Genomic DNA, 22,382 nt, shown 5'->3' on the forward strand with positions numbered 1-22,382 from the left:
AGTGCCGTAAGCCTTATCATGGGTATCAGCCAGCCAGGAAAGGGACCAATGACCATGGACATGCAAATCAGATCCCAAACTCAAAAGGCAGAGGGAGGACCCCTGAAGCCTCTTCCTCTGAAGTCCTCCTCCAGATGCATCTGATGGCCTCTCTGTCCCAGTCGGGCCCCCACACCCCCACCTTTGGAGCCTCCAGGCCTGTCCCAGGGCTAGTGATTCTGTGTTGATAGGCTTGGAAGACAGGCCGGGCTCCGATGGGGGAACACAAGGGTCAGGGAACAGGAGGGTAGGGGTACTGGAGTTGCCACCTTCTGAGCCGTCCCCAGAGACCCTGAGAAGACTTCCTCATTTGTCAATGAGCTCCAGGGCAGATGTCCTGTTGGGGGTTCACTAAGAGCCTTCTGTCATCTTAGTCACCCACTTCCTACCCCTGTGCCCGGGTATCCTCCCCAACCCCACCCCAGAAGGACTATCCACTGTGAGTCTGGCTTCAGAGACGGACATAGAAGGGACACAGGTAGCTGTCACCTGGAAAAACTGTCTGGATTCCTCCTGAGTGGAATGGATGGAAGCTGGAGGGACTGGAGGGCGAATGGACAAAAGAGTGGATGAAGGAAGGATGGAGGTGTGCCTGGATGGATAGGAGAGATCGGTGCACGGACGATGGAGAGATGAATGGATGCCTGACTATACGGATGAGTGAAGGGACAGATGCACAGGTATGCACAGATGGACAGACGATAGACAAATGAAGAATACATGAATGGATGAACGGACACGCACACTAACCGTGAGGGCCCTGGAGGAACCAGGAAGGGCAACCGCCCATGATCAGAGGAGTTTGATTAACTCAGTACCTGCACCTGCAACCAAGGTGAGACCACTGACAAATTCTTCTTCGCTCAACATTGGCAACAACGTCCATGGAAATAAATCATCAGAGAGAAGGCAAAAATGACAGGGATCCAGAACGTGCTCTGAGATGCCTTTAATTGCCCTGGTGCCATGCAGACCTAGGACTCCAGACCCTCACTCTTCAGGGGAAGAGGACCTGCCGTGGGAGTCCAGAGCTCGTTCCCCTATATCTGCTGGCAGGTGCTGTTCAGGAGGGTAAACTGGGTAAACCAGGGCCTTGAGTCCACAATGAAAGTGCAGTTCACCTGAAAAAAAAAAAAGTAATTCTATGTAAGACATAAAATAAGAACAATGTAACAGTGAGGGTGCAGGAAGGACTTAACAGGAGCTCAAGGTACATTAAAAACTAAAGAGGAAAGAAAAGCAGAATCAAACAGCCTGGGGCTGGGCTCTGGAGCTCAGCTCCACATGATCAAGGCTAGGAGCTCCTGAGAGGGTGCCTGGTGCCTACCATCACCTGCCCCTCAGGGCCCTCTCCCCCAGGGTATGTGATGCCTGAAGGGCTCTGCCCAGTGAGCTCCCGGGGACCCCGCAGCCTGCCCAGGAGATGGTTCAGGTGACACCCACCCACCTAGTAATGGCTGCAAACCCATCAGGGGAGGCAGCTCCTAGGCTGGGTCCAGAGAGACCCCAGCCCCACTGAGGCCCATATCTAAGGTCTCAGTCCAACCGACCATATATCAGCCCATAGGGTGATGACACGAGGACTGACTGACCAAGACTTGTCCTTGCCATCCAGGGAGGAGGGTGGGAGAGACCAGCAAACTAATCAGTCCCCCTTTCAGAAGAATTGGAGCAGAGGAAGGAGAGACTCATAGGGAGAACTGCATCTGCCTGGACCCAAGTTCATAGGAAGCTGGAGGCTGGGGAGCCTCTGCCCTGGAGGGGAGGGCCCAAGGGGGTCTGTGGGTGTCTTTGGTGGGCCTGCCGGGCTGTGAGCACAGGGCCCAGCTTGCTGCTGAACTGGAAGCATCTTTGTGCAGGGGGAGCCCTGGGACCTGGAGAGGAGGGGTCTGGACTCATCGTTCTATCTCTGGGTCAACCCTGATGACTTTCTTAAGCTCCCTCCTTGAAGCCTTCTTGTGAGGTAAAAAAAAATAGACATAGGGGTCTCTGCCCAGATTCCTGGCACACAGCATCTGAATCCCTTGTAAATTTCTAAGTGATAAGAACTCCAGGAGCATGTTCTGTTCTTCTGAGGTTACTCTGGTGGGCTCCTGGATGGGGACTGGTCACTAGAAAAACCCACTGATGGAGCTGGAGATAGTCATGCCTATGGAAGAAGCCTCCCCCAAAATCCTGAACTGAGATTCAGAGCACCCACGTGGGTGACCACGTTCTTGTACTGGGGGGTGACGCACCTCAAATCCTCCAAAGCTCCTGTGCTCGGGACCCTCCCCCACCTCGTCCTGGGTGTCTCTGCATCTGGCTGCTCACCTGTGCCCTTTCACTGTATCTTTCAATAAGACAGGAAACCTAATTATTCCCTGAGTTCTGAAGGTCACTCCAGCAAATTAATCAAGCCTGAAGAGGGGGAGATGGGAACTCCTGATGTGTGGTCAAATTGGACAGAAATTGTGAGCAGCTGGCATCTGAATGGGGGACAGGTGTCTCAGGGGCTTCAGCCTTTAACCTGTGAGACCTGATTCCACCTCCAGAAAGGTGTCCCGGAAGGATTTCTTGGTCACCAGAAGGATCAGTAGCAAGGTGCTCTGTGTGGGGAATAAAGGAGTTCCAAAAGGTAGTGAAAGTGTTAGCTGCTCAGTCGTGTCTGACTCTGCTACCCTGTGGACTGTAGCCCACCAGGCTTGTCTGTCCATGGGATTCTGCAGGCAAGAATACTGGAGTGGGTAGCTATTCCCTTCTCTAGGGGATCTTTCTGTACTGGGGATCAAACCCAGGTCTCTGGCATCATTGCAGGCACATTCTTTATCATCTGAGCCACCGGGGAAGCCCGAAGGGCAGAGCTGTTGCTAATCAAAGGAGAGGCAGCACCCAAACCACCCGAGGCGGGGGCTCCCGGAGGTTAGGAGATGACTTCCTGGGACGCTGCACAGCCCTGACCTTGACAGCAAGCCCTCCCTTTGGAAACTTGCAGAAGAAAGAATACAAGACTGTCACTTCCTTCATCCTTATCACACACTCCTGCTTGACTATATAACCTTTCCCTACTCACCAGGGAGAGGGGGCGCAGTTTTTGAGGTGCTAGCCTTCCGTGTTCCCCCATTGCCTGGCAAAGTAATAAAGTCACTCTTTCTTTCCCCATAATTCTACTTGGCACTGGGCCACAGAGAGCCAAGATTTTGGCAACACGCCCTCCTTGATGTGGTTTTTCCGTCTCGGGTTTGTGACGCTTTGGGTTGTTTTCACTCTCAAACCTTTCTCTCTCCCGGGCTTTCTTGCAGGGGGCAGTTGTCAATGTCTTCATCGTGTTTCTTACAAATTGTGCGGCCCAGGTCCAGGTCCATCAAATATATCATTGTCCAGCTCTGTCGAGGAGAAATTAGAAAACAGAAGGGTAGAGAATCCAGTAGAAAAGTGGGCAAAAGACAAGACTATGCTTATGACTAGGACACACCTATATGCAATTTCTCTACAAGAACATACCAACCAAAAGAGGTCCCTGAGTGTGGCTCCAGCAGCCCTGGACACTTCCCAATCTTGCTCCTCCTGACGACTGGGACCTGGGAGCCATATCACCAGTCCATGGCAGTGGCGGGGGGGTGGGGGGTGTCATGGGACAGAGGACCTGGTGCTGACAGTACATGCACAGCACACCTGACATCCCCTAGCTCTCAATCGTATCAGCCAGACGCACGGAGGGCACTGCACGGCTCCTTCTAGGGAGGGGGCCGGAAATGCTCGTCCACTGAGCCTTTGCTGTGCTGTCCCTCAGGGGGAAACATCCAGACCAGGACAGAGGCCTGGGGGATGGACCCTCCAGCTCTCCTGGGGCACCCAAGGGCTCAACACCCAAGGGCAAACCTTCACCCAGGTGGATGTTTTTTGAGCTGGGTGCTGCTCTGTGCGTCCACCAGCTTCTCTAAGAAGTCATCATGAGATAGAATCTTGTCCCCTACAGAGAGGTGGTGAGAACTTGAAAGAACTCAGACACAGACACGGGTGTAGCCAGCAATCTCACCAGAGAGGAACACACCTCCAGGGCACTGACCTGAAATTGTCTAGAAAGGTGACTTCCTTAAGGGTTCAGAAATGCCTGTAGCTGAAGCCACCAGCCACAAACATACACACACAAACACACACACATGCCCAGCACCTTGCACTGCAGCTAGACTCCAGGCAAGGACAGGATTAGGAGAGATCAGGGCCAGCAGTGGCCACAGTGATGCTCAAGGGGCCCTTGGCCTCCCCGAGTCCAGGGCTTGGACTCAACCCAGGGAAGGGCCGGCCAGTCAGGAAATGAGGGCGTGTGAAGGAAGCCAGGGTCATCTGTGCAGGAGAGAGGCTGCCTCCAGTCCCTTCAGGAGTGTGTGCGGTGGGGGACCCTCCCATCAGAGCCCCGCTCACCCAGGCCAGCTTGGGGTGAGCCGTTCCACAGCCCGGGTCCATGACAGCCACTCACCTTTTGCTGGGCTCGCCTCACCTTCAGCAGCTTGTAGGCCTGCTCCTCGGTACTGCCACTGTTGAACCAAGCCACAGCGAACTCCACAGACACCACGAAATAATCAAGGTCCTTACTAATGTCTTTGAATTCCATTTGAATGGCCCAGACATGAAAGCCCAGGATAGCAAGTCCCAGAAGCAGAGTTGCCTTCAGAAACATGTTGTTTGGCCTCAGCCCAAAAGACAGTTGACAGGGGCGTGGGAGTGGTCTCTGGGCAGGGGCACCCTCCACAGCCCGTACCCCCTGCAGCCTCGTGCTGCTGGCCTCCTGCTTCGAGGGGGCCTCTGCCCAGACCTTCCACAGCATCCCCGGCCAGTCTCTCCTGTGGGCACCAAACAGAGGTCGAGCTGGGGGTCGCATTCCCTCTTCGGTCACACAAACCTTGAAGGTAGGGACTTGCATCCAGCAGGCTCTGTCCCCCTCATTTCCAGGGCTTCATGCTGTGAGTGTCCCACACTTGCTGGGCCCTGAGTCCCCCGTTTGCCCTCAGGGCAGTATAAGCAGGGACTGCCAGAATCACGTGACGTCCTGGGAGCATCAGGAAGCCCATTCCTGGGCAGTGGCCAAGGCTGCCTGTGACCTTGGCTGGAAGCAACAGCCCCCAGGCGAGCCCAGGGGAGTATGGGGTGTGCAGCCAGCTGCGGGGGTGTCTAGATGAAGCTGTCCTCCCCATTGCCCTGATAGGAGCTTCTAACCATAGTTGATCTCCTAGCCATCTTCTCTCTTACTAACTACCAGTTCACGTCCACTACAGTCAGAGAATATCTTTCCTGTTATGTCTCGTCTTGAAACTTGCTGAAGTTTGTTTTATGACCAATACTCCACAGGTTCTTGAAAAGACCGTATGCTCTGCATTTTTCAGGTGCAGCTTTAGGTACTGACGTATCTAACCTCCAGCACTCTAGCAGATATTGATGTATCTCAGGTCACCTGTGTGATCAAACTTCTCACATATGGACTCTCTTTACTTTGTTTTATTTATTTTTTTGGTTTAGGTTTGTGTTTGGATCTGTTTTTCTGCCCGTTGCTGAGAGAGGTGTTAAAATCTCTCACTGTGATGATAACTGTGGATGTGTCTAGTCTCCTTTTCTCATAGCTGTGTACATTTGAGCCACTGTCAATAACTGATTGTACAAACAGAGCCGTGGGGCCATTTTATTCTCGTCAATGATCCCTTTACATCCCAGGGATTCTCTCGCTGTGGAGTCAGCCTTGTCTGACATCAGAGTAGCCACTCCAGCAATGCTTTCACTAGCGTTTCCATGATGTATCTTTATCCATCTTTTTACTTGCAGATAGTGCCTTAATAATTAAGTATGTGTCTTGGTAAACAGCATGTGGGTTTTAAAATCAGTCTAACATTCTTTTATTTAGAGGATTTATCCCACTTGTGATGACTCTTATTACTCATGTTGAGTATCACTTGGCTGTATGTTCATGACTTCCCAGGTGGTACTACTGGTAAAGAATCTGCCTCCCAGTGCAGGAGACACAAGAAATATGGGTTCGATCCTTGGGTGGGGAAGATCCCCTAGAGTAGGATATGGCGACCCACGCCAGTCTTCTTGCCTGGAAAATTCCATGGACAGAGGAGCCTGGCAGCTACAGTCCATGGAGCCTCAAAGAGTCGGACACGACTGAGTGACTAAGAACAGCACAGCACAGAGGCTGTCACATTAAGTTTTTATTGCAGTTTACTGTGAACAGAAAACATACTCTGAACCGTGTCAGTCTTTGAAAGTTTTGAGATTTCTTTTCTCTTTGGCTGGCTGAAATGTTTTTATTTTGACTTCATTTTTGAGCAATATTTTTGCTGATTGTAGAATTCTAGGTTGTTACCGTTTTGATCTCTTTGCACATTCAAAGTAGGGCTTCTGAGAACGATGTGTTTCCAGTTGACTTCCAATCTTAGGATGCAGCTCTTCACGGTCTGCACTGAAATCCTGGGATATTCATCACAGTCCCCTTTGGCATGTACCACACTCTAGGTTTTGTTCCCCGAGTTGAGACAGAGAAGATGCCTTTTCTTCAGGGGCATTTCTCCCCAGCATCTTGCAAAATACCACTGTGGGTGTCATAGGGAACCCTGATGGAAGGGAACCTGGAGACAAGAAGACAGAGATGCTGGCGAAGGCCATATGAAAGCCCAAGGAGCAGACCAAGGTCAGCAGGTCTCCTCCTCACCCCACACCTCTGACCTTGACCCAGGGATGATAGATCCATAACTAAACGTGCAACTACAGGACATAACTACTCCTTAGCCCTTAGCAGGTCTGACTGTTGCTATTTCAGAAGTCGAGAGGGACCAGGATGGCTGGCCTGGCACCTGCTAGGAGAACAGAGTTGCCATTTCTCAGGGCAGTGGAGTCGGGTGGGGGGCCTACAGCGATGTTGTGGTGTGGGGCACAGGCAGAAGAGATGCCCAGACTGCTCTCTGCCCCCAGAAGGACACGTGCCATGCAGCCAGGCTGCTGTGTACGTCAGGCAAACTCAAATTTAAGGAAGCGCTACAAAATAGTGACCCTGCAGAAAGGTCACGGTCATGAGGTCAGTGAGAGTCTGAGGAGTGGCCCCAAAGGAAGGAAATGAAGACGCCCCTTCCTCCAGGAGCTCCTGGCAGGACGGGTACTTCCATGTCCTGGTGCCCAGTTACTGGCGAAGCGGGGTGTGTACCTGTCCCTGACCCCTGATGGGTCTGAGCATAAACAAGGGATGCCTCTGCGTTCTATCCTAGACTCCTTGATTGCACTGTGGTTGGAGAGGAGGACCCACCTGTATGTGGGCATTGCTCACTCACACGCTGAGGGTGATGGGCATCACGTTGGCAAACTCCTCTCCAACATTTCAGGGGAAACACTTCTTTGCATTGTAATTACAGCATTCCCCTAAGTTAGAGATTCTTTGAGATGAAAACTACTTTTGAAAACACAGCAGGATTGGGGCACAGCAGTCACCTCGGCATGTGAAGACGGGTCAGAAGATGGGAGGTGAGCCCAGCACGGTGGGCCTGGCGCAGCACCAGGGGGAGGGTGGGGTGTGCCCTGGAAGTCCTGGGCCAGCGTTCCCAATCTGGCAATGGGAACAAGTCTTGGTGATTGTGACATGGAATTACACATTGTCATGGCTAGAGATGCCTTAAATGCAACCTAGCACCAGAGGAGAGGGGATCAGAGCTCCATGTGGGCATTTCTGGCCGAAGTGCCCAGGCCATCAGAGGGGGCCCCGCAGTGCTGGTGTTGTCCAGGGCATGCAGTGCTGTGGGGAAAGACAAGCAGTCCAGGGATGCTGGGAGCAGGTGATACTGCCAACGGGGCTCCGTTCCACTGGGGTGCCTGGAAGACAGTGCGGAGCTTGTGCCTTGGGATGAGGGGTCCCCTGAACAGGGCATCAAGTCCCCAGCTCCCATCTATCCTGTGTGGAAATTACTCCCACTCCCCACTGCTTCAGCCTGTCCCACCGGTGGGCACATGTGCCTGTGGCCGGGGAAATGCAGGCCAGCTCAGGGCCCCATGGTGGGAGGCCTGGGGAGCAGGTCAAGTCCCTCTGCTTCTCTGTTCCCCGGTGGGGATGGGCCCTGTCCCTCATCTGACAGTGCCTTGGGGCAGGATGGCTGCACTGGCCTGGTCTCGTGCCCTGGCTCCAGCTCCTGCGAGCGGAGAGTGAGGAGGATGGGGGCTTTCTGGGAGGGTTCTGGGGAGAGCCACCAGCACACACTTCCCACTCCCCCATGGCTGCCGGAAGCCGGGCAGGGGTGCCCATCCTTGTGTACGTAGCCAGGTCTGAACTGACAGCTCTGGGCGAAGCCCTCCAGGAGCAAGACGGGGAGCTTGAAAGCCAGGGGTCTAAGGAGTGGGAGGGTTGGGGGCAGAAATCCTGTCTCTTCCCTCCTTGGTCCTCTTCCCATCCAGCTCCCAGATGGTCTTTGGCAGCAGGAAGGACAACAGAGCAGGACTGCTGAACTTCAGCCACATAAATATTGAGGGAGTGGAGTGTCCCCCTCCTATCAGAGCTGCTGTGGGTCTAAGGCGGTGAGACAAACCTCCACTGCTTTTTCCTATCTCTGTCTTCCTGCTCTGTGGCCCCAGCATTGGGTGAGGAGGTGGGTTTGCAAAGCCGAGCAAGAAAGGGAAGATCCAGGGAACCAGAAAGGACCGGATGGACCATGTGAGCTCACGAAAGTGGATCTGCATGGCACAAGTGCGGTTCTAACCCTAATGGCACAAGGAAGATGTGAACGGAAGGAAGGGACAGACCACCACCCAGGGAGCCTGGCTCTTGCAACACACACATGCACAGACCCACAGCCCCTGCAGGATGGACACAGAGCTGACCTGACCCTGAAACCACAGCCCACAGAACGCTGGTCAGAATCTGTGCCCTGAGTGCAGCTGGGTGAATCGCCTACCGAAACAAAAATACCAACATTCCCCAGAGAGCGCAAATAAGATACAGACTCTCATAATACAATGTTCAGAACATCCAGGATATGACCCAAGATTACTCAGTATACAGAGAACCAAGAAAATTACAGCTTTCCTGGGGGAGTGGGGGAACCAACCAACAGATGCCAGTGCTGAGATAACTCAGGTATTGGAAATATCTGACAGACTTTAAAGAAGGTATTATCCAAAAATTCCAGGGACTTCCTTGGCAGTCCAGTGGTTAAGACTCCATGCTTCCAATGCAGGGGGACCAGGTTCGATCCCTGGTTGGGAAACTATGATCCTACACGCTGTGTGGCCGAAAGAAAAAATGAAAGTTCCAAGTGGGAATAAGCACTTTTCAAAGATTGGGAAGGTAGGAACTGTTGGTAAGAAATAGAAGATGGCCTTAAAAACCAAATGGGAATTTTACTGATATCCTGGAAAATTAAAAAAACGAAATAAAAGTCTCATTAGTGAACTCAAGAGCAGACTAAAAATGTCGGCAAAAAGGGCTTATGAACTTGAGGACAGGTCAAAAGAAATTATCCATTACAAACACTAAAGAGGAAGAAAATGTTTAAAAGCATGAATAGAGCTTCAGCAGTCTATGGGACAATTTCAAAAAGTCTTTCATGTCACTGGACTCCCAGAGGGAAATGAGAAAGTGTTGAAAAAGAAGGGGGTGCTGAAGGAAGAAAAAGAAGAGATAATGGCTGAGACTTTCCCAAATTTGTCAAAGACACAGGTTTATGAAATTATTGAACCCCAAAATAAGTAAATTCTAAGAAATCCACATCAAGGTACTGCTAAAAGACTAAAGATTTGAACAACCGCAAATTTCTCACCAGGAACAGAGAAGCTAGAAGGAAGTGGAATAAGACTTTGAATTCTGAGAGATAAGAACTGCCAAACCAGAATCCCATAGTCAGGGGAAATATGTTTTAGGAATAATCATGATATGAAGATGTTATCAGCTGAGGACAGGTTTAAGATATCTCATTGCCAGAAGACTTGCTCTGGAAGAAGGGCTAAGAGAATTCTTCAACAAGGAAAATTTTTCTGAGTTTTTCATGGGCTGAGTAACTTTGGATTGGGCATATAAAAATTGTGCTGAGACTCTGTCTTACTTATCTCCTGTGGGGAATGTTGGTATTTTTGTTTGGGAGGATGGAAGAAGGGGTTCCACATGAGTGATGCAGGAGCTTCTGGAAGGACAGCAGCCCAGCCCACACCTCTGATGTCCAGAGCTGTGAGATAATAAATGTATGTCGTCTGAAACCATTGTTGGTGGTAGCTTGTCACCGCAGCCCCCAGAAGCTAACCAGGTGCCCAGAGAGGAAAGGTTGCTGCCGTGGAGGCTGGGGGAGAGCCTGAAGGGACCTGCTGGGGCTGGAGCCCTGCAGCGGGGGCTTCTTGGTCTCTCCCCTTACTCTCTTCCTCCAGACCGGGAAAGTCCGGACGTGTGATGAAACAGGAGGCAGGGCAGACTGGGGTCCGCGGGAGAAAGAAGACATCTCTCCCTCCCGCAGGCAGGCCTCTGGGTTGGAGAACCGCATCTCCAAACACCTTCTAAGCTCTGGGCATCTGAAGACCCTGCCCAGATGGTGGTACCGGACGGAGGCTATGTGTGTACTGTCTGAGTGCCACAGAGGGTTTCAGGGATGGGAAACATCACTGATCCATCCACAGGGACAGCAGGACGTGAACACAGAGTCGCGTCAAGGCCACACCCACAAGTTTCATTACGGGGCACGCCCTCCATTTTCTGGGGAACCTCAGCTTCTCCAGGGAGTCCCAGACACCTCTCAAAGCTAAGAAATAGCAGGAGGAAGATGACAAGGCTTGGGCTTGTGGGCAAGCTCGCATCCTGGCCAGCCCAGGAAGTGGAGAGGGGACCAACCAGGGGAAAGTCTGAGGAAGATCACAGAGACAGAACATGGTGTTCGGGGCTCCACCTTGCTCCACTGCCCTGGGACCCGGGTCCCCGTGTTCCCGTCGCTTCCTGCCCCTCCAGGCCTCCCACGGCCTGGCTAGGCTGAACTCAGTGGACAGAAACCCCAGGCTGGCTCCCACTCAGAGACACTAGGCTAGCAGGAGGGTCTAGCCTGCCCAGAGAGCAGCTCTGCAGAGAAAGAGGGGGTTTGGTGGGTGTGTGTATTTGAGACGAGGAGGCCCGGGAGGAGAACGCGAGTCTGCCCAGCTCTCCTGGCGGGCTCCCACCTGCGAGATCAAGAGAAGGAGAACGGCTGTGGGTGTGGGTGGCGCCCGGCTGCCTTGAATCCACTGGGCAGAGCAGTGCCAGGCAGGGCGAGCCACGATGGCCAGACCCTGGCAGGGCCCCCGGCTGCTGCTGGCTGTTGTGGGGGCTCTGGTGGCCCTCAGCTATCAATCGAAGCGGAAGACCTTCATTCTTGTCTATGAGGTGCCTGTGTCAGACCCTGTGGTGGTGACCACCATGGGCTTTTTGACTGAAGAATTCAACAGGAAGAACAAGGACCCATACAACTTCAGGATTGTGCGTGTCCTGAAGGCCGTGAAGAGGGTCAGTGCCCTCCCTTGTGCCCCTCTCTGGGGATCTGTGGGCTCAGGGCAGCCATGCAAGTGAACTCAGTCTCGTTTAGTCCAAAGTGGGTGTTTCAAGAGAAGCAGAAATCTCCTGGAGTGGATGAAGTGGAGTCGCTTAAATGATACCCAAGACCAGGGCTGCACATCCTGGTTCAAGGGCCTGAGCTGCGGGAAGGGGACTCCTGGGTAGAGGGAGATCATGTGTGTGCACATCGGGGGCTGTGTCCACGCAGGGCAGCAGCACCCAGTACCCACAGCTGAGACAGGCTGGCCCTGAGTCTAGCCTGCTGCTCTCTGCCCTTTACATCAGCAACACGTGGATCACCAAGGGTGATTTTGGCAGAGGGGCCAGGGGAGGCAACCAGGAAGGGGAGAGGGGAACCCATGGGTCTGTCCAAGGAGGGCCTTCAACCTAGGGTGCTCCAAGAGGAGCTCCCACCCCCAGAAGTGACAGAGATGGGAGAGGGGTCCTTTATCCGTTGTCCTTGCCTCCCACAGCTGACTGACCACCTGGAGTATCAGGTCAACCTGGAGATGCGACGGACTACCTGCCTCAAGTCGGAGCTGACCAACTGCTCCTTCCAGGAAGGGAAGCTCTACAAGGTACTGGGCACGTCACCAAGAAAGGGCTCACTTCCCGGGGCTCTGCTCCTCAGTTGTTGGAAGAACGATGGGGAGGCAGGGGGCCCAGATGGAGGAGCAGAAGTGGCTGAACTGCAGGGTTGGGGTGGAGCCCTCTGGCCCCAGGCAAGTAGCTGGTTATAATATTTTAGCAGCTGGGGGACTTTGCTGGTGCACCCACTGAATATCTGAACGTCAGCCTGTTGTGAACACACAATCACTGGGCTGTAGGCTCTATTCCTTTCACCAGCAGTATTGAGGCAAACAGGAGGAAGCGATAGGAAAATGGGTCAGAAATAGTTCAACCAGGAGTGGAATGGGTCAGGGAGGGGAGAAGCCTGCAGGCACATGACCTGGTGAGGAGCCACCTCCCCAAAAATGGCTTCATCCCCATCCAGTGTTCTCAAACTGGGAAGCTCAGCTGGGCCATCATCACTCAGGAGGTGGGCCATCACACACACACACACACACACCAGAAGGGCCCATGTGCTCAGGGGCCTTGAAGACCTCAAGTCCTACAGGCCCTGCAAACCACAGTTCTTTACCCAAAGGGACTACATGAGGGTGATCACATAGTGATCTTGCCTAGGACAGTCCTGTTTGGTGTCCGACTTCCTAGTGTCATTGTTAATACCACCCCCATTTGCTTACAATGTGTCCAGTTTGGTTCCTAGATTTCTGGTCACCCTAGTTCTAGTGGCCTGCATGTTCTGGACACAAATGCATCCATCCACAGGCTCCCCCTTCCATGGAAAAGTCTTCAAAATCTAGCAAGTTAGACTTGTTGGTGGAGAAGATCATGAAGTTTATGGAAAGAGTAATTGATGATTACAGTAAACTGAGTCTTATCACTGTGAGAGATTGAATTGTGGAATCAGTATTCTGAATTCTATCTTAGGAGAAATGTCCATGTTTAAGCCTCCCACCCCACCATGTCCTCGCCCTGGGATTTCCAAGCAAGAGCAGGAAAGCAAAATCACACTATGAAATGACGATGATGTACAAAATCTGTTGATGGAGCTTTCGTTGTTGGATAAGAAATGGGATCTTGGGAGAGAATCAGGACGGGGAAGGCGAAGGTGTGATGGCCAGCGGATGGACAGTTGAAGGAAGGAAGGCCAGGAGGAGGGAAGGAGAGGGGATGGGTCGCATGGGAGGAAGGTGAAGGGAAGCGTGAAGGGGTGAGGTAGGAGAGCAGGTGGAGGGAGAGAGCGAGGGAACCAAGTGAGTGTGACACGAACAGTGCATGAGCAGAAAAGAAGAGAAAGACAAAGTCAGTCGTTCCCACGGTGATGTGGGTGGGGAGACACTGTATCTCCAGTCTCCAATTCCAACCACGAGCAGAAGGCGGTTTTGTGGGGGTGGTTTCGGCAGGGACACTATCAAATCCTTAAAATCAAAATACAGACAGACCCACAAGTTGCCTCGAAGTGGGTTGGCGGGGGCTGTCATTTCCCCCTCCACATGTCTAACACCTTCTTCTTTCCCCTTTAAAATGTTTACCTTGTGTGTTGATCTTTTCTACATTTTGTTTTGTGTTTATTTTAGAAAATCGATTGCTACTTCTCAGTATTTGTTATTCCTTGGTTTGAAAAGTATAAAGTTCTGGCCCAAAACTGCACAAATGTCTAGGTGTCTCGGAGTGCAGCCCACAGATACTGTGCATCAAGGTACCCTGCACCCAACAGGAAGTCTCAGTGGAGAAAATAAATGTCGGTCAACCTGTGCTCTTCATGCTCTGCATGTTTATGATTCCACTCTTTTCCCCCCAGATTCTTTAACTTATAATAAAATGATCTGAAGTTCTTCTGGGCTAGGGCAGTTTTGGGGTCTAAGTGAGATGACATGTATAATTATTTTCCTTATAGCCTATACACCTTCATGATAGCAGAACTTCAACCTCATCTTTATATCAAGTAGGATTGTTTAGATTTTAAAATAAGTTGAGAAAAGGGGGAAGGAGAACAAAGGAAGATGCTCTAATTACTTAACTGAACAGCTAAAAGATACCGGCAAGAATGCCTGTGATGACATCTCTGAGAGGGCCAGTCTTTCTCGTCTAAAGCGTGAAACAAGAGGAAACGAGGACAAACAATGCAAGCAATTGAAAAGAGGAGGGCACATGCCTTATTTCTGCAGGCGCGAGCACTTTCTGATACCAGACTTCAGAATTAGACTCATACCCCAGCTTCAGCAGCATTGGACCAGAGCGGGGCTCTTCTTGGAAGGATTTCTCTCCCACAATTGGCAAACCAACCACAATGATGCTTGGTTTCTCGTTTTCCTTCCTGTGGGAGGAGGAGGATGTGGGCTATCATGCCCCATTTATTCTTCCCAACAAACCCATCAGATGAATTACTCCGGGAAGGCAGTGTTTGAGGGCAGAGAGAAACCAGAAATGCTGCATTAAAGGGGGTGCCCTTTCACGGTTGTCACATTAGCAGTGAGAAATAAACACCTCCACCCACCAGCTTGATTGAGGATGACAAGTAATGTCACCAGGCTCAGCTCCCCACTCGACTTCCCCCGTGTGGTCTCAAGATGGCGTCTGTGGTTCACTGAGTCACATCCGTCCTGGTTCACACAAGGTAGGGAAAGGATGAGCCTCCCTAAGTGTTTGAGCAAAAGCCTTGGGGTTTAATGTCTCCGGGGAATTCTAGGGACTCTGTGGGAGACTCACAGGCCCACAGAGCAGCCATCGGCTGGCAGAGAGAGAGGTGGCTAGGGCGTTTATCTCTGGTTGCAGGCTGCCAGGCATTAATTCCCTGGAACCTCTGGCTCATGGTGGCTCGAGGGCAGAGCAAGCAGCCAGAGGCGATGGGTACAGGTGTTGGCATTTGGAGCCGGTGTGTACAGAAGGATGAGAAGTGGGAAGACCCGGGCAGACACTGAGGGGACATGGCATGGGTGATCTGTGAGCTGACAGCAGCCACGTCCCCAACAGCTGGAGAAGGCTGCAGCTTTGAAAGAACAATTTTTTTTTTTTCAACTTCTACTCTCCCAGTGAAAGTTCTGGTGTCCTCAGGACTCCATTTCAGGGGGCCCAGGTGAAAGTCCCCTCTACCAACCATCTGGGAAAATGCTAACCTACAGTCTCCTTATCCTTAAACAAGAATGACAGTACCTATTTCTTGGAATCGTTGTAAAGATTAATGATGATAAATGCATCTAAGTCACTCAACACAATGCCTAACACAAAGCCAATATTTAAACAAACATTAGCGATTTGTAAGAACACCAGCAGTAGCAGTGTAATCTAACATTAATCATCTGTCAACTCTTCCGGCATTTTGACTACTTTGTCTGGAGCTGGGGGCTGGGGTGGGAGTGGGTTGGAGAATAAAGGAAAGGCAGGACATGTGTGCTCATTGACCTTGGACTTCCCAGCCCAGTGGGTTTTTGAAATTTCTTATTTTGAAATCACTGTAGATTCAGAGGAAGTTACAAAGAATACAGAATGGTCCCTTTACCCTTCATTTAGTTCCCCCCCACCATGGTTACATCTTTTGTAATTATAGAAAAAAATCACAGGCTAGAAATTGACACCATACAGTGTGTGGGTGTGTCCTTTCATCATATATGTAGATTTGTGTGGCCACCTCCACAAAGACCTTCTGCCCGAACTCCATGGCAGTCGTACCCTTTCTTCACCCCCTCATACTTCCAGAAATCACTAACTTCTTCTCCATCTCTATCACTGCACCAATTAAAACATGTTGTGTAAATGGAATCATACAGGGCTCTTTGGGGACTGGTAACAATGCCCTTGGGATCCATCCAAGTCATTTCATGCATCAGCAGTAAGCGCCTTTAACTCCTGAGTGGCATTCCATGGTGTACTCAGTACCAGAGTTAACTATTTACTTGTTGCAGGTGTGTTAGTTGTTCAAGTTTTGGGCTATTACAAAAGAAGCTTTTATGGGCAATCATGTAAGGCAGTGGTCCCCAATCTTTTTGGTTTCAAGGACGAGTTTGGTGGGAAATAATTTTTCCACGGGCTGTGGAGGGGCGGGGGATGTTTCAGGATGATTCAAGGGCATTACATTTACTGCACACTTTATTATTTTATTACATCAGCTCCACCTCAGATCATCAGGCATTAGATCCTGGAGGTTAGGGACCATTGATGTAAGATTTATGTGTGGAACTAAATTTTCATTTCTCTAAGTCAAATGCCCAGGAGCACAATTGCTGAGTTATATGGTAAAGCATATTTTAAGATTAAAAAAAAAAAACTGCCAAGCTTTTTCAGAGTGGATGTATTATAATGTTCCTCTCTGTCTCTGGTGATGGGCTTCTCTGGTGGCCCAGTGGTAAAGATTTCCCCCACCAATATAGAAGACACAGGAGACGTGGGTTCGATCCCTGGGTTGAGAAGATCCCCTGGAGGAGGAAATGGCAACTTACTCCAGTATTCTTGCCTGGGAAATCCCATGGGCAGAGGAGCATGGTGGGCTACAGACCATAGGGGTGCAAAAGAGTCAGACCCAACTTAGAGACTAAACAGCAATATCATCTCTGGTGACAATCTTTGCTCTGAGGTCAACTTCATCTGATACTAATGTAGGCTCTCCTGCTTTCAATGAATGCTTGCATAATAAAACTTTTTTCACCCTTCTATTTTCAACCTACCTATATCATTATGTTTAAGGAAAGTTTCTTGTAGTCAGCCTACAGTTGGGTCATTTTCTAAATCCACTCTATCAACCTCTGTCTTTTGATTGGCTCGTTAAGACAATTTACACGTGACTTGTATGTACCATGCATATAATTATTAATATGTCAGTGATTATGTCTATTTTGCTATTTGTTCTCTGTTCTCTCTGCTTTTTATTTCTGTTTTCTTTATTTTTCCTGTTTCTTGAACATTTTTTAAAAGAATTCCACTTGTATGTATTTGTTTTTGTTTTTTTTTCATGTATTTTTACACTGTTTTTGCTATGTGTCTCTACATACACTTTTAGGTGGTCACTCTAGATATTACGTTACATTATATAATTTGGTCTACTCTTATCAATATTCTAGCAGTTTGAGAGACACGTAGACAGTTTTTATCTCCATTTACATTCCATTTCTAGAAGTCAGCCACTAGGCCGAACTCAGCTGCGATGTTAGGATCTGGACACGGAGGTTTCCTCGAGGCTCTTGGCCTGTGGCAGGGTGATAAGATGCCATTTCACAGGACTCTCACTCTGATCAATGAGGGAACAGGCAGTGCCGGGTCCCCAGGCAGCCCTCTGGGACATCAGATTTGCGAGACTGGACATCGCTCTTTTTTGCCCAACAATTTCACCACCTTTAACCCTTTGCCTCCTGTCTCCCTTCTGCCTCAGGGCCTTCCGGCAAGTGTGAGGCTCTTGCTCGGGTGTTTGCTCTTCCCCTTTGAGAACACGCTCTCCAGTTGCCATCATGACTGTGATGCTGAGACCAGTCCCCAGGAAGAAGGCCTGCTGGTCGGGGGCAGCGCTCAGCCCACAGCCAGTCCACTGGTGGTTAAGGGCACATCTTTTCTGCTCGACTGTGAGTCCCTTGAGGGAAGACACCGTGGGTCTCACTCCCCCAGCCGTGAGCCCGAGAGAGGCTCAAGAACCCTCGGTCAAGAAAAACTCCCACGGCCAGCCCAAGATGGGATCCTTGGAAAGGCCTGCTGGCAAAGCGGGCCTTGGCTGGAGCCTGGGAACTTGGATGATAAACCATTCCGATGCTGATATAAAACTTTCCCTCAGTGATAAGAGGGCCTCACTATGTCCACAATGTTTATACAAACAATGGGGTTTATGCTGAGCACCTATTTTCTTTCTGCGAATCCGTGATTTCGGTACATGCTGGGCAGAGGCTGCCCAATTCCCTGGCACACATTCCATTGAATTCCTAGAGGAATGAGGGGTGTCCCATGTGGTGGCCCTGAGAGGGGATGCTGGAATCCTGCGCCTGATGTCTGTGACGTCTCCCCCAGAGCCTCTTCCCTGTGCTGATTTTGCTCTGTATCCATCACTGTAATCATCACATCCCTGAGCACCCTGGGAGTCCTCTCAGTGAATTCCTGAGCCTGGAGGTGGGCATTGGGACCCCTGACATACTGAAGAGACCAGTGTCAGTCATAGAGTTATCCGTGCATGGGGCGGAAACTGGGCCCTCCAAGCTCAGGCCAGAGTCAGGAGGTACCTGAACTAAGAAAAGCTCAGAGATGTGACTGAGGGTGGGAACTAAGTTATGAGGTTCCCCCAAAGAATTAACCGCCTTCTGCTCAAATGGCATCAGCCGCCTAAAGACCTCCAACTCCGTGCATGAGTGTGAGTGCACGTGGGAGAGTTTTGCGTGGCTGTGAGTGTGCATGTGTGTGTGAGTGTGGACGAGATCTTGATGAGGGATGTGAGGGCCTGGCGGATTCTACAGCACGAAGCACACAGCACAGTGGCCCCAGGGTCCATCAAGGATCTTTGCACACGTGCATCTATACATCCAGGCACGAGTTATTCCAGAGCTGGTAATGGTTCATCCAGGGTAGAGTGTACACCAAAAAGTCGCAAATGAAACTCTGTGGGAGAAGAAAGAAAACAGTTTTCAGGGAAATGGTTCTTGAAGACGACAAGAAGTTTCTGCCCCTGCCCCCTGCCCCTGCTTGGGGAGTCTGGACCCTGCGCTGAGGCTGAGGCCCAACCACATGGGCGAGGTGGGTTTTGCTCACTGTCATATGCTGGGGGCGAAGGGGGTGTCCGAGTCAGCATAGGAATGTCATCCTGGGCTCCCCGACCCGGTCCTCCTGCACTTCCCTCCCTCCCGGGCACACAGAGAGAGACCCTCAGGCCTGCCAACTTGCAGGAGGGACCAGGAGGAGGGCAGAGGTTGGGAGACAAGGTGGTGACTGGACAATCCAGAGGGTCCTGGGGATGCGAACCAAGACAGAGCAAGGTCCCCAAGGAAAGTAAAGCCACTTCCGCCTGAGGTCCAGGGTGTGGACCAGCTGGTCAAGGGGTCCAGCAGCCCAGAGACCTGAGGCCGGGATGTGCCAGCCCGGGGTGCAGAGACGCCCAGTTACAGCACTTCCCTTTTCCCATCCCTGCCCCGGCTGCCACCCGTGGCATCAGGCAGCCCCGTGGCCGAGTTCTGCCTCTGCCCCAGCCACAGGGCCCCTGACACCTATCCACGTTTCCTTGTGCAATGTTTACTGCCCCTTGACTGGAGCCCCTCGTCAGCTGGTTGTCAGCACACACCTTCTTCAGATTCTTCTTGGTCTGAATGGGGCACGAGTGCTTTTTCGTGCTGTTCCTCTTGCACTTGGTCCGGCTGATCTTCATGGTAATCAGGTACTCCACGCCTGTCGTTAGCTACCAAGAAGCAAAGGCTGTTAGCTTTGACTCCCAGCATGGCTGATGCTCTCCCAGAGGAGCTGGGACAGGAGAAGAACTTCAGGAGCCTCCGTCCCTGGTCTGTTCCTGGGGCTCAGCCTCCTCTCTACCTGCCGGAGGATGCCCAGTACCCCTTGATCACCACCTGGGATGTGCGATGCCCAGTCCTCGCTCTGTACCCGCTCTACTGCTGCAGCCACAGGTGGCTTCTTACCTGTCTCCCTCACATCCTTGGGACCAGAGAGGCAACCTGGCTGCAGTCCCATCATTCACCCAAGTCTGCACCATGGTCCTCAGAACACGTGGACGGAGCCGTATGGGCTAGTCTAGTTCCTGGGCTCTGCCTCTGTCCTCATCTTCCCTCCCTGCTGCCTTGTCTCAAAGTTAGTGGTCAAAGCGGTGAGAAGGCTGGGCACTCTGTGGGGTGGCTCCTGGGAGGACAGGCCCCAGAAAACCTCAGGGCAGAGCAGCAGGGAAAGGGGACTGGGCACCCTGATCCCGGCATCCCCTGGAAGGATGTCAGGATGTGGGCCTGGTCCAACATCAGGATTCAGGGCTCCTGGCTCTTCATCTAAGGATCGCTCCAGCTAGCTATCAGGACTGGTGCCAAGAGTTTTCTCACTGACCCTCAGCACACCCTACATGTGTGAAGAAACTAGAACGCTAGCTGCAAAGTTAACTAACCTTTTACTGTGTTCGTGCCCGCATGCTCAGTCGCTCAGCCATGTCCAGCTCTTTGCGACCCCATGGACTATAACCCCCCAGGCTCTTCTGGCCACAGGATTCTCCAGGCAAGAATACTGGAGTGGGTTGCCATTTCCTTCTCCAGGGGATCTTCTCAACCCAAAGATCGAAGCCAGGTCTCCTACTTTGCAGGCAGATTCTTTTTTTGTGCGTGCAAGCAGATTCTTTACCATCTGAGCCACCAGGGAAGCTTCAGTGTGCTCAGTGTTCTCTTATTCATTGTTAGACTTATTTGTTAAACCATAATAGGAATGATTGTGATGATACAAATGTTTTCACAGGTGCTACTTCACTCTTATTCAACCCACTTCAAAGGTCAGGAAACTGAGGCCTGGAGAGTCTGGATGGCGCTTGACCAAGACCCCACAATTAGGAGGAGCTGGGTGTCAAAACCAGAAGGGGCACCGGGAGCCCAGCAAAGACAGTCACTGTGTCCCCTCCCTGCCCTTTGTGAGGTAGGGATGGAAACAGTCAATGGGCGGCAGATACAGGACTGCCCAGGGGCCTTGGCCCCAGGTCATCCAGCCCCTCAGGGGCACACTTTCTGTGTCCACTAATCTGGCTGAATGATATCAGTTCGCTTGTAAATAATTACTTCAGTTAACTGTTAGTGATAGAGGACCAACAGTCCATGGGGTCGCAGAGAGTCAGACACAACTGAGCGACTTTCACTTTCACCAACTCTGTTACTGGCCTCCTGGAGTTCCGGCTTTATCCTAGGGACCACAGGGGGAGAAAAGGCCAACTTGGGCAGAAAGTGGTGAGTGGCTGCCACCTTGTGGCCATTTTACCTCGATGTCTTCTGGCCTGTGTGCTGCCATCACACAGCAGGAGTGACTCAGGTGGACTGGCTACTGTCCATGCCCCAGTGAGGCCCTTCGGGTCACACAAGCACTGCCTGAGGGTCCGCCCCACCCTGGTCTCCATTCCTGCAGCCCCTCTCTCTAACCAGAGCCTTGATCTCCAAGTCAGTCATTTTCCCAAATCCAGCAAATTGAACCAAGGTGTATTACTGTCGCCGCCCTAACTCATAGAGTTTACTGTCTAACCTTGAGGGCAGGTTGGACAGACAAAAGTGTTTTTTAAACAGCTTTGTTTTCCTCTACTATCCTTTAACTGATGTATTTCAAAGAAACTTTATATGTTAAACAAAATAAGAGAGGATGGATAATTCCAGGTTCTGAAAGGACCCAACTGGAGGCCCTCTGTATCACTCTGGGTTTCTCAAGGACACAGCTATGATCTCCAGTTCCAGATTTTCAAGCCCTGGACGTGAATGCTTACATTTTGCCAAAAGAGAGGAATAATAAAGGCAATGAAACCATCCTCGGTTGCTGTCCCTCTGGCAAATTTCTGAATGAAAGCAATTCTTCCCCTGGAAGAGCAGCTGAGAAGCTCAGGGGATATTCAGGGGGCTCGGGGTCTGAAGGACCCTGCAGGGCCAGCTCACAAGAAGCTGCCCCCTCCCACCCCAGCCCTCTCTGGGAGCCACACCTGTGCCGCTGTCTCACCTGCACCTGGCTGCGGAGCAGCTTGTCCACGCCGAACAGGTAGGAGTCATTGCTGTTGTTGTTGTAGTTCTCCAATAAGAAGGTGAGCGTGGCATTTACGTTCTTCGGGCTCTCGGAATCCTGGAAGCCAGGCCACTGTTGATGCCGACCCAGCACCAGCGCCAGGGCTGCCAGCAGCAGCAGAGGGTTCCCCCAGCGTCCAGCTCCCATCTCTGTGGTCTTCTCTCCACGGGGCTTTCCAGGTAGGAAGGTGCCAACCACGTCTGCTCACTTGCTCTCCTTGTCACCCTCGCCAATGAAGGTTTCCACGGGAGATGCCTGCCTGTGTGAAACAGAGAACCGAGACCTTGACCCCTTCTTTCCGGGGCTTGCCCGTGACTTGACCGGAGGACCCACGAGGGACCTGCAGAGGGTCATTCACTTTTCTCACCCCCTGGGTTCCTCAGTAACTGAGGCAAGTATGATTTCTAAATGCCTCTCTCCCCCTTCATACCCTACGAGGAGGAAAGCTCCCGGGACAGACCCTGCAGGCAAAAAGAGGTGATGTATCAGACAGAGAAGGGGTTTCCCTGGTGGCTCAGACGGTAAAGAATGCGCCTGCAATGCAGGAGACCTGGGTTGGATCCCT

The 22,382-nt window shown here is 51.5% G+C and overlaps 3 protein-coding genes across 3 annotated transcripts; 1 reads left to right on the forward strand and 2 right to left on the reverse strand.

Annotated features, from left to right (window-relative positions):
• Positions 1 to 1,079: 1,079 nt before the first annotated feature.
• On the reverse strand, positions 1,080 to 4,994 carry LOC129555420 (putative cystatin-16). The gene is made up of 3 exons (XM_055424813.2): positions 4,499 to 4,994; positions 3,294 to 3,404; positions 1,080 to 1,160 (listed from the first exon to the last, which is right to left on the reverse strand). The coding sequence occupies exons 1-3, from the start codon at positions 4,940 to 4,942 to the stop codon at positions 1,080 to 1,082; spliced, it is 636 nt and encodes a 211-aa protein (XP_055280788.2). The 5' UTR covers positions 4,943 to 4,994.
• Positions 4,995 to 11,281: 6,287 nt separating this feature from the next.
• On the forward strand, positions 11,282 to 13,782 carry CST11 (cystatin 11). The gene is made up of 3 exons (XM_088844413.1): positions 11,282 to 11,506; positions 12,028 to 12,132; positions 13,699 to 13,782. The coding sequence occupies exons 1-3, from the start codon at positions 11,282 to 11,284 to the stop codon at positions 13,780 to 13,782; spliced, it is 414 nt and encodes a 137-aa protein (XP_088700539.1).
• A 4,822-nt stretch (positions 13,783 to 18,604) lies between these two features.
• On the reverse strand, positions 18,605 to 21,964 carry CSTL1 (cystatin like 1). Its single transcript, XM_055423752.1, has 3 exons — positions 21,755 to 21,964; positions 19,365 to 19,478; positions 18,605 to 18,688 (listed from the first exon to the last, which is right to left on the reverse strand). Exons 1-3 carry the CDS (start codon positions 21,962 to 21,964, stop codon positions 18,605 to 18,607), a joined length of 408 nt encoding a protein of 135 aa, XP_055279727.1.
• Between the last annotated feature and the right edge of the window lie 418 nt (positions 21,965 to 22,382).

This window comes from Moschus berezovskii, chromosome 15, assembly GCF_049115385.1.
Source record: "Moschus berezovskii isolate FMDL1 chromosome 15, NW_MosBer_1.0, whole genome shotgun sequence".
Taxonomy (NCBI): Eukaryota; Metazoa; Chordata; class Mammalia; order Artiodactyla; family Moschidae; genus Moschus; species Moschus berezovskii.

Excerpts from the sequence above, each read along its gene's own strand:
- LOC129555420 (XM_055424813.2), bottom strand. The coding sequence starts at position 4,942 with ATGCAAGTCCCTACCTTCAAGGTTTGTGTGACCGAAGAGGGAATGCGA. Across the intron at positions 3,405-4,498 it reads TGAGGCGAGCCCAGCAAAAG|AGCTGGACAATGATATATTT; the intron begins GTGAGTGGCTGT and ends TCTCCTCGACAG. Across the intron at positions 1,161-3,293 it reads AAAGCCCGGGAGAGAGAAAG|GTGAACTGCACTTTCATTGT; the intron begins GTTTGAGAGTGA and ends TTTTTTTTTCAG.
- CST11 (XM_088844413.1), top strand. The coding sequence starts at position 11,282 with ATGGCCAGACCCTGGCAGGGCCCCCGGCTGCTGCTGGCTGTTGTGGGG. Across the intron at positions 11,507-12,027 it reads TCCTGAAGGCCGTGAAGAGG|CTGACTGACCACCTGGAGTA; the intron begins GTCAGTGCCCTC and ends TGCCTCCCACAG. Across the intron at positions 12,133-13,698 it reads AGGAAGGGAAGCTCTACAAG|AAAATCGATTGCTACTTCTC; the intron begins GTACTGGGCACG and ends TGTTTATTTTAG.
- CSTL1 (XM_055423752.1), bottom strand. The coding sequence starts at position 21,964 with ATGGGAGCTGGACGCTGGGGGAACCCTCTGCTGCTGCTGGCAGCCCTG. Across the intron at positions 19,479-21,754 it reads TGCTCCGCAGCCAGGTGCAG|CTAACGACAGGCGTGGAGTA; the intron begins GTGAGACAGCGG and ends GCTTCTTGGTAG. Across the intron at positions 18,689-19,364 it reads CCAAGAAGAATCTGAAGAAG|AGTTTCATTTGCGACTTTTT; the intron begins GTGTGTGCTGAC and ends CTTCTCCCACAG.